General features: G+C 42.7%; 1 protein-coding gene across 1 annotated transcript in view; it reads right to left on the bottom strand.

Moving 5' to 3' along the window:
• The window catches only part of LOC146855946 (YEATS domain-containing protein 4), a 142,348-nt gene extending 131,215 nt beyond the window's left edge, over positions 1-11,133 (bottom strand). The window contains exon 1 of the mRNA XM_085653902.1: positions 10,890-11,133. Within this exon, the coding sequence (XP_085510028.1) occupies positions 10,890-10,904 (15 nt within the window). The 5' untranslated portion in view covers positions 10,905-11,133. The remainder of the gene's footprint in view (positions 1-10,889) is intronic.
• Positions 11,134-11,540: the final 407 nt, after the last annotated feature.

The following is an 11,540-nucleotide window of genomic DNA, read 5'->3' on the forward strand; positions in this document are numbered from 1 at the left end:
TAGCGGCTTTACTACAAATCATCGACGAGCTCATTGCCCAAGGAGTAGTTGTAGAAACAGACTCCAATGTATGTAATTCACCGATAATTCCGATTCTTAAACGAACAGATCCTACAGCTCCGCCAGTATATCGATTGGTTATTGATCTGCGCGAGTTAAACAAATGTATTGTGCCACAATTTCCTGTGGTCCCAGATATCTCGTCATTATTGACAGCTATTGATTCCGAAGCAACATTCTTTACTGTAATTGATCTCAAAAATGCCTTTTTCAGCGTCCCAATAGATCCGGAAAGTCAATATTTGTTCGGATTTAGTTTAAATGGGCGTAGCTTTAAATTCTCCCGCGCACCTCAAGGATTTACAGAAAGCCCCAGCATCTATAGCCAAGCACTGAAACGAGAACTTGACAGTATACACATGCCAGTTAACACTGCTCTGCTTCAATATGTCGATGATCTGCTGATCACCGCCCGAGGCGAACCTGAATGTGAAAAAGCATCACTGACAGTTTTACAATTTCTAGCCGAAAAAGGGCACAAGGTGTCCCCTTCTAAGCTGCAATTCTGTGTCCAGCGAGTTATTTATCTTGGACACTCGCTGTCCAAGGAGGGAAGGCAGCTTACACCAGACCGCATTCAGTTAATAGCTAACATGCCAATACCCAAGACACAAAAGGAGGTGCGGGCTTTCATAGGCCTCACTTCATACTGTAGACAGTGGATTCCGCAATATGCATTTCTAGCAAAACCACTCATTCAGTTGACAACACAGGAGGCAGCCACATCGACTGTTCTCCCTTGGACTCAGGAACATACACAAGCTTTTGAAAGCCTAAAGAAAACCTTATGTCAAGCACCCGTTTTAGCAACACCATGTTACAGAAAACAGTTTACACTCTTTGTTACAGAACGCGGAGGTACTGCCTTGTCAGTACTCACACAAGAACAAGCAGGAGCACGCAAACCATGTGCTTATTTTTCTAGTACATTAGATCCCGTAGCTCAGGCGTTGCCTGCATGCCTGAAATCAGTAGCAGCGACAGCTTTAGCAATCAGACAAAGCGATGCCATAGTGTTAGGACATCCATTGACAGTTCAAGTACCACACGCAGTAGAGGTTCTTGTAAATAGAACGCAAACACAACACTTGACTATAGCGCGACTTACAGGATACGAGCTTACATTGTTTCAGCCACATATAGAAATCAGACGCTGTAACACATTGAATCCTGCCACACTTTTACCAGTAGTCGGAACAGACCCACTAGCCCATGACTGTATTGAAGTTATTACAATAACAACAAAACCCAGACAAGACTTAACCGATGTCCCATTGTCAGATCCAGACCTGACCTTGTATGTAGATGGTTCATGCATGAGAACAAGTACAGGAGAGTTAGTAGCCGCCTACGCAGTCACAACAGATACTGAAGTCATTGAAACTAATCGTATAAATACTTTGTCAGCTCAAGCCGCAGAACTTATCGCTCTGACACAAGCCTGTATTCAAGCCATGAATAAAAAAGTCAACATATACACTGACTCACGTTATGCATTCGGAGTTGTACATGACTTCGGCGTGCTGTGGCGAGAGAGAGGTTATTTAACTTCCCACGGTGCCCACATTCAGCACGGACCCCTCATTCATGCGTTATTAGATGCAATACATCTACCCACTGAAATATCAATTATGAAATGTAAGGCCCATACAAAGGTTACTGATATCATTTCCCAAGGCAATGATCTAGCCGACAGAACAGCTAAACTGACTGCTCAAACTCAAACCCCCGACATGACAAAGACAATAGTCCCGACACTGACACATTGTATGACAGTTAAAGATCCTACTCTTGACGTAATTGACATACAGACACATGCTACACCAGACGAAATAAAGAAATGGACTGAATTAGGAGGGATCCAAACGGATCAAGGATGGATGATGAAGGAAAGGTCTGTGTGGTTCCTTCCTGATTCAATGGTCCAAGTTATAATTAACACTATACATAGTCCAGCACATCTAGGAGAAAAAGCTATGCTAGACAGCATTCAACACATTTGGTTCAATAAACATTTACGAGCAGCAGCAAAACAAAAGGTCCGTACCTGTATGATCTGTTGTCAGTTCAACCCAGGAAAAAGCGTTCCCGTAGAACAGGGTGGATTTCATACTCCTAATCATCCTTTTGAAGTCCTCCAGATGGATTATATCCAGATGGAACGATGCAGAGGATTCAAATATGTTCTCGTAGTTGTTTGCGCTCTGTCCCGTTGGACGGAGGCATACCCGGTTTCAGATTACACTGCCCCGACTACTGCCAAACAGTTAGTTCGAGAATTCTTCCCACGCTACGGTTTACCACGTGTTGTCTACTCAGATAACGGCCAGCCGTTCTCATCCGAATTAATGAAACATGTTTCACTTCTGCTAGGATATCAGTGGAAATTCCACTGTGTCCGACACCCCGAGGCAGCAGGTCTCGTAGAAAGACATAACCAGATTCTGAAAATCAGATTGTCCAAAATATGCCGAGAAAAAGGTGTCGACTGGATAGTAGCATTACCAGTTGCACTTTTTTACATGAGAATGGTAGCACACTCTAGAACAGGGCTATCCCCGTATGAGGTGATCTTCGGTAGACCACCGAATATGTGGGGGACGCCTATACCACGCAAAATAACTGATATTGACTGTAATATGCTGACAGATTACTTGGCTTCCTTGATGTCTGCACTACAATCTTCTCGTTCACAGGTAGCTGCAGCCTTTCCCGACAACACTGAGGTGAAACCCCATGACGTTGTTCCGGGTAATCTTGTCTTTGTGAGGAATTTCGACCGAAAGACTCAGCTGGAGCCCAGGTGGAAAGCACCCAAGTTGGTCCTGTTGACCACAAGAACAGCCGTGAAGATCGAGGGCCGCAAGGGCTGGATTCATTCAAGCCACATCAAGAAATTTCATGGACTATCCTCGGATATAGATATTGTGCCCTGCACTCCCTCACAGACTGATACAAAACTCCCTTTTGTTGAACCGAACAAATCTGAAAATTACAAACTAAAGCTTAGGCCCACCAAGTCGAGCAATTTGATTGTTTAAGTCCTCTCCAAGGTGAAGCGGTTGAATTGTCTCTGACATGTATCCCTTGGACCTGAGTAGAGAAAATACCCGAAAAATGTTGAAACGACAGGCGTATTGTAAATCACTGCGTAGCCACTGCATAGTGACATTATTAATTTTGTTTTTATTGAGTCTTTTAATAATTACTACAAGTATGTTGTTGCACATATATTACCCTATTTCTAGACATGTTTATAATGTTGCTGCTTAACATTCTTTTAGTGACTTACCTCCGCATGAATTGTCTTATAGACTTGCGCTGCGCAATAACACTTTCATTAGTATGTTACATCATTCCCATCAGACTAGTAATGCCACCAATTGTTGGGTGTGTGGCCGACTCCCTCCCTATCAGAATTATGAAGGAGTCCTGCCTTTCTTTCCACATCCATTTACACATAATGGCTCCTGTGGAGCATGGTTTAGCTTAATTAATTCCATAGACTCAGACACAGCAGTTTACCAAGATCATTGGGTATGGGGAAATCTGAACCTAGCTTTACTCAAGGTCTGTTACCCTGACAAGGAGGGTCGCCCCAAAGGAACAGGAACTGATCTAGAAAATGAAGTATATGGATTAGGAAATTTTACACCTAATCTCATGATTCTAAATGTCGTATCCGAGGTTGAACTAGTCTTACCCACCATGTCAGTATTCCCAGCGAAGGGTGAATTGTGTGTAAGAAAGGTTGGTTCCATACATATGGGCCATAGTAAATGCACTACTATAGTAGAATTCAGTGATCAAGGAAAATCTTCATTTAGAGCTTCTCGCCACTCCTACTTTATATGTGGTCAGACTGCATATATGCGTCTACCTCTAGATTGGGATGGTACCTGCTACATTGCATTCCTTTTGCCACCTGTTTTCCTAGCTCCTCCTGATTATTACAGAAATATTCATTTAGTACACAACAGAGAACGGAGAGATCTCCCCATTGTCGATTACACTGAGACGGCATGGGACAAGTATGTAGATTTTAATAAAGGCATCTTTCCCTATATAGGTACTGTTACTAATAGTAAGCTGATACGTAGATTAACTAGAACCCTTGAAGCAGTAGTGAATGAGACTATTTCCGCCTTAGGCAATTTAACGGAAGAGCAGTCTGCTATGCGGATTGTTGTGCTTCAAAATCGTCTTGTCCTTGACGTCATCCTGGCTGATAGGGGCGGAGCCTGTAGGGTCATCGGATCAAGCTGCTGCGTATTCATACCAGAAAATTCGCCATCTGTATATAAAGCCATCACTCGCCTTCATAAGATTGTAAGCCAGATACACCAGAACCCAGGCACTTGGACTTGGTCCAGTTGGTTTTGGAATGCGGTATCAGCCTGGGGATGGAGAGTTTTATCCTTCCTAGGTATTGGCCTTCTCATACTATTCAGTTGCTGTCTATGTCTACAATGTGGACCAGCGATTTGTGGTCTGTGTGCCACATCGTGCATTCCACATCAAGATTTTCATTCAAGATCCCGGAAGAAGAAAGAAGAACAAATGATGCTATATGAACAGATCAATGGATTGATGAAGATTGATATCTCTTGAAGGGCAAGTAGGGGACAAGGAGGGAATGTGGAAATATGGATTTTTCTGGTCAGTTATGTCCCCTATCTTGGACCCCAACGGTTCCATGTGCATGTCACAAGTACATGTATGTTCCCTCCAGTTCCAGTTATGAAGACGCAAACACATGTGCGTCCACCGTCAACATGTCCTTTGACAGATCCGCCATGAATAGGCCGGATATTCCATTCCTAAATATGAAAGGCCATCGGCTTTATATGGTTCACTTATGCCACTTTACAGTCCAGGCAAGTAGGCCCTGATTCTGTCATCAAAACTCCTCTTGCCTTCTGCCTCTGAAAGCTCCAGTCCGAGCCTGCATCTGTGACCATGAACTTTGTCTCATTCTCTGCGCAGCTCACGAAGCCTGACATCAGCCCATTCTCTGCCAAGAACTGTATTTCACCTTCGAATTATCTGCCTCCCCCTCAGCCGATGCATTCCTGCCTAGTAGTTTAAGTAAACATTCTTCCAGTTACCAAGCAAAAAGGCCCAACTTCTCTGTCCTCATGCAAGTAATTCATAGCCCCGTTACCATGGAATATTCCTACCCCCTCGCATTCAGTGTAGACACTTAGACGCTTGTACACGCACGCACAGTCAGTATAGAATAGATTCTGTCCGAGAGTCCTTCTTTTATGGATAACATAGTTCTTTAAACATAGGATGTTAGATATGATTTGGGATTAGGTTGACTTGACCCCCCAGACTTCTCGTCTCCACATATAGAGCTAAATGTCAAGTCCCCGTCACCCCCTAGTTACACGTCAAGTACACGTCATACTGCTGCGCGCGCATCTATGCCAAGTATTATCTTATAGATCCACCTATGTATGACATCATAACCAATCATGTTCCTTTTTACTCATTATTACACCCATTTTCGGTTACGCAGACCAAACGTCAATGTCCTTATCAATTGTTACGCCTACTGTATTCACTTCATTATAATGTATGTACTATAAAAGTTACTTCTTGTCAATAAAGTAGGTACTTCACTTCCTGAACCCCCGTGGTGATGGAACTTGAAGCATCCGATTATAATCGATTATTGGAATAAAGCCCATTCCGAAACTCTAATATCACGGATTCTGCCTCTCATTTTACTGAGCTATTTTATAATGTTTCTGTATCAAATTCAGTCCCGGTAAAGGAATTTTTATTTACCACACCACACCGCCTTTTACATTCCCCTGTATCAGACCACCCCATGTGTATTAATCTAGGTCCCGTTATGTAGACTCTGTGAAGGATCTTAAGCAGGACCAATCGCAAACGTACCGGGATAGCTACCACTCTGGGGGAAGACACTGCTGCTTGCCAGTCCTCATCGTCCAGCTCCAGCCAGTCATGCGTCCACTTATCTCGCAGTGCCAGGAGAGGATTCGTCATGTGGTTAATTGGTTTCAGTGGTTCAATTTTAAAGGCATGATGCAGCTGCTGTCTCTGAAGGACTGGACCTCACAGTAGATGTTGATTTATTTCATTTCACTAAACACCACACAGTTCCATGCCACACAATTCAACTCCACACGTTTCCAATCCACGCCACATATTTTGACAACAAACCACATAATTCCACTCACCAGCACAATTGCACAACACACCACATACATCCAATCCACACCACATAATTACATATCATGCCACAAAATTTAACAGCAACGTTACATTAGGTGACTGAGCACTTTCCCCCTTTGAGTAGCAATACGCGGGCAATCAAAAAAGTGGTACTTTTGCTTAGATACTATTAACAGCCTGCATTAATGGACTGGGTAAGGGTATTGACAAAAGAGCAGACCAGAAGAGTTTTAAGTAGTTATTCCAAGAGGGTAAAAAAAATCATGTCTTGCAAGTTTTTGTTGACAGTGTGCACTGGTATAAAATTCATCAGTTATTACAAGAAGGAGGAAGACCATTTAAAGATACCCAACATCAATTGTGGCAGAGTACTCGAAGAGAGTCATTGTTGCACTCCGCTGAGAACTCATTCCGTCTTCACCTGATCCAAATTAGAACTCTTACACAAAGTACTCAGCAACTGAATTGAGCCACTTCTCTCCAATAGGCACTTAAGGCCATTTAAGGCCCCAAGCTCTCTTAGCACTGAATAAGACCACCACCAAAGCCAATAGGTCTCGCCTACACTATTTACTGCCTTTTTCAATGTTTTTAAGCTTTGTTGCACCCTAGTGTTGCTGAAAGCTGAAAAAAAAAACAGAGCTATGATGCACACAGTGCTGGCCATATCTTAGCACTTTAGGTTTTGCATGCACAATGTTTGTGCTGTGCTTGGGAAATCTATTGTTTTTATTATGAACTTAAAAGGGCCTACATCCCACCTCTCTTTCCTGGCTTTTCAATTGTTCCTGTGCATGCCAATTATTTTTCCTCCTTTTGTATTGGCTGTAGCATATTTTCCTGCATTTGCCAATGCTTGTTCCTCATCTGCTTCTCTTATCAGTTTCCTGTAGCAGAAATACTGTTATGGTCCGCTTTGGTGGAAATATTTTTTAATAAAGTTTTGCCTCTTTTTGCAAAACAGATGTCTCGCTGTGGCGCGCGCACCACTTTCGTGCTTGTTTTACACGCTGCTTCTAATGTGAGCGGGTTTAGACAAAGCTTTAAAAGTGTCCAAATACGTTTTTTTACTGTCTCTGGTCAGGTAACTGCCTTGTGTACTTTCCGCCCCCTGTTTGTGATGTTAGAAGCAGGGCAAACTTAAGTGTAACATGATCCGTCGTTGCTGAATCCCTGGTTGGTATCAGCGAACTGCGGGAGAAATAACTGCATTAAAGCACCCTCTGTGACGTAACAAAGCTGAATTCTGACACAGACGTCACATAAAAGTCAACCGTGAAGTAAGCGTTTGAAGGAGGACTTGAGTCATTTGACTAAGATCTGACCCTTCTGCTAGATTTGGCATATATTGGGAAGACGTGTGTTTGTGGGTGGAAGAGATCTTTGAAGGGTAGAGCCATGAAAACCCTTCCATAGTCCGCTTAATTACATGAACTGCGCCAGACGAAGGCATATGGCCAATCTGTATGTCCCTATAAAGTGAGGATTTCGGATTATGAGGTATGCTTTTGACTGATGTGAACCATGTTTTTTTTAAGACAAGTTTGTTATTATGAAAAGGCGTGTTGCGTTCGTTAACTGTTTTGACTTCCCTTTACCTGTAAATTTTGGGGAATACTTATTTTGGGATGCCTTAGGGAGCTAGGTGGCTGGTTAAAAAGAGCTTCTGCCTGAATACGAGGTATTCGCTTTATCGGGTCAAGGCAGGTTCGCGCTCAGGTACGCGCGCCTCAGTGCCATGTGTGGCGTTGAGCGTTCCCTTCTGTGGGGAGTAGGTCAAGCACTCCGGGACTTTCCCCAGATGGTTCCTGTGAGGCCTTTATCTCACCCATGTAAACACAGAGTGAGTTCCGGTTTGCTGAATTGTATATCCACTCGATGACTGTGTGCAAAGCCTCGTGTTTGCTTAGCCAGGAGGCTGTTTCCCGCCTGCGAGTCATTAAGCCTCTGTGGTACGGCTCCCCACTTCCTTCATTTTACACAATCACGAATTATATTAGTTTGTCTTATTTTGATAACCTCTTTAATTAATGTCGTGCACAGGAAACGCATTATTGTTTTAAGACAGCCCTGTAAAACAGAGACTCACTTATGTTACAGAGGCCTTCTTGAAGGTCCCATGGCTGAAATGTTCTTTACACAGACTGTTTAGATCACTAGGTTATTTAAGTTAATACAAACCCCTGTTTTAATTTCAAGTCCGTTATTTGGGGAGAATTTAAAAAATGTTTAAATTGCAGGTATAGTGTTACTAGCTGAAAAGACTAGCACCTTGGGTCATGAGTATCCCATTTAGCTCCACCTAAGTGAGGGCGAGGAATTCAGAGCAATGTCGCCTAATGAATGTCTTTCTTGGCTTCAGAAATGCTTAAAAAAACATGTGTGCTGATAATACGCCTTCAAGGATAGTCTACGGAAATTTTGTATTTAATAGAATAACGAATTGAAAAGTGAATGTCCATGTAAGAAATAAGAAAAGCAAAATTAACCTATTGCACTTGTTGAGTACCTCTTTTTTTTTAGGCAATGGCAACGAGTGCCAGCGGAGAAACAAAAAAAATTGTGCTTGTGATGAGCGGGGGAAGGTCGAAGAGCTTCTAGAAACGTACACTTAGTAGGGCCGGAAATAAAGTTAGTACTCAGAGTATTTCAAGGCACATAGTACTATTTGTAGTACTATGCAGGTAGCGAGCTAAAACAGAATCAGTGGAACGATAGAATTTGCAGATCTAAAATACTTAGTAATATGGTCAGGGATAAGTCACGATATAGGGAAAATGTTCCTGCAATACCATTAATAGGGGGCCGGTGGCCTAAATTACGTGGGTCAAAGAGCTTTTGTGGCTCTCAGCTGAGGATGTGTGCCTGCCAGCCTCCTGCTTGGTCTCATGGACTTTGGTGCCAGAGTGAAGGCCACCACCGAATGTGTGCCCTCCATTGACACCTGTTAGTATTTTACCAACATAAACGGTGTATTCCTGGGATTTCTTCCAGAATCTCAAATCATGAACAAATGGGCTGTATTTTTCTCTGAGAAAAGTGGTAATCCTAATTTTGAGTAGTATGCACAGGATGACAGGGTGCAGTTACCGTACCGAGCACTCAAGGTTGATCCCTTACGTCTTCCCTGCGGTCCATCAGAATAATTTCACCCACTCACTCTATCCTATACAATATCGATCTTGACTAGGATTAACCAACATACAGTATTGTTATACTTTATAGCTGTACAAGATTACTTTCCAGGTTAGGGAAAGAAGTTTCTACAACTTAAAATTTTGCATCGAAAACTTGCAAAAAACTATTTAACCTTCCCCTCATTTGAATTGATCAACTTAGTTTGTAGTTTAACATTTCCTGAGGCATTGGAACAGGCAGTGTCAGGGGTTCTTTGGGACCATGTTCACGTTTTGTCTGGATGGGACAGCTTTTGCTGCTTGGAGAACCTTATGCCATCAATTCTTCAAAAAGTACAATAAGACGTACAGCCAGCCATTTTTATTGGTGGGTTAATGGCTTTTTTTGGTTAGAAAGCATGCGATGTCTAGATTAATTAAGATGTCCTAAAGATAAAATGTAATTCACACATCACCCTGGCACATTTATTTGTTTTACTCTGCTGTCATGATGTTAAGTTTGCAGCTTTTTTGTCCACAAAGAGAAGCGGAGTGCTAACACATGCTTTCTTACAGATGCTATATTAATACTGGGCCTTTGTTAAAACAATCGACTAGGCATCATTTTTGCTGGGTATGCCTTTCAAGTTCACCACTTGCAACAGGAGCATAATTTCGGACTCATTTTCAAAACACTCTTCTTTGATGGTACATGTGAGCTCTTGAAATGCAGTCTGTTCATTGAAAGGATTCACTTTCAGCTTTCATTTAAAAAAAAAAAAAAGCATTTGCAATGCAATAGGTCTCGCAGTTGTGAGAGTTTGAGCTATTGGCATTGTAAATGGCAATGCCTTTTATTTCCGTGTTGGTTTTTAAAGCATAAATAAAAGTAATTGTCATTTACAAAGCCAATAGCATAAACTCTGGCAAATGAGAGACCTATTGCATTGCAAAATGCTTGTTCGTCTTGCAGCAGTTTAATATAGCAACTTATCACCAGAGAAATTAAGTGATTTGCCCAGAATCACAGGATGCTACACTACAGAGACTCGAACCAAGATCCCAAGCTCTCGAGTCAGCAGCTCTGGCCCATGTACCACATCCTCTCCACTGCTGTGTTACTTGTCAGGGAGCCCTTTCCTTGTCCAGGACGATTCATCACATAGGCGAAACCGATGTACTACCATTGCTTGTTTCAAATGCCTATTTACTGCCTGATGACAAGCCAACAATTCGCGTGGCTCGGCCTTTGTGTGCATTGTGCATCACACTGAAAGAACAAGTATCTCCTGACCCCAAATGTACAAGATACGAAAACCAACCACATAGTTCACAATCCATCACATTCCTGCAGGGGCATCCCAGTTAGTTAACAATCAACTGGAGGGAGGCGGAGCGCATATGACGTACAAGTGACGAACGTAGATCCCGAGTGGCTCTAGAAACGCAGCCGCGCGGTGGAGTAAAAACCATGCTAAAACAAGCCCTCTTTAACCTACTCACCGGCACGGGTCCCATTCGAAAAATGTAACTGTGTCCTTTGCTGACCTCTGGCCTGGAATCCTACGTCGTAGACAGGTTTACCTGGCCCTGCGCAGCATGCAAGCTCGCTCAAAACAGAGTCCCGTAGAAAAAAGCCAGGATTTCTGCGATCGGCGTCGTTAAAACCCGCCCACTCGTTTAAGATGGACGTGTGCAGCAGCTAGAAAATACGACATGAGCACGTGAACTCCTGCAACCAATGAATAGCAGGCAAACGTTCCCACGACCAATCCCAGTTCAAGTTCAGTGTACGAGACCGATAGTGTGGAAAACTACTACTGAAAAGAGTTCACTCTGGATACGTTTAAAACTTCAATGCGGGTGTTCCGAATGTTGATCAGGCCCCCCTGAATAGCTGGGGCCCTGGGCCAGAGCCCGCTTAGCCCATGCCTTAAATTACCTATGCGTTTTAATGCTGTGAAGCAAGCAGAGAAGTTAGACAAATAAAGAAAAGTAATCATTAGATGAAGAAGTAAAAAAATGCAGTGAGAAGATGGATGGAGGAAGGCAAAATTAAATACGAAAGATAAAACAGTGAAATAAATACGTACAAGATTCAGAGAATGAAGTACCAAATTATGTTGCAGGACTGACTAAATTCTGCGTGAAGAA

This window comes from Triturus cristatus, chromosome 4_1 (genome assembly GCF_964204655.1).
Source record: "Triturus cristatus chromosome 4_1, aTriCri1.1, whole genome shotgun sequence".
NCBI classification, from domain to species: Eukaryota; Metazoa; Chordata; class Amphibia; order Caudata; family Salamandridae; genus Triturus; species Triturus cristatus.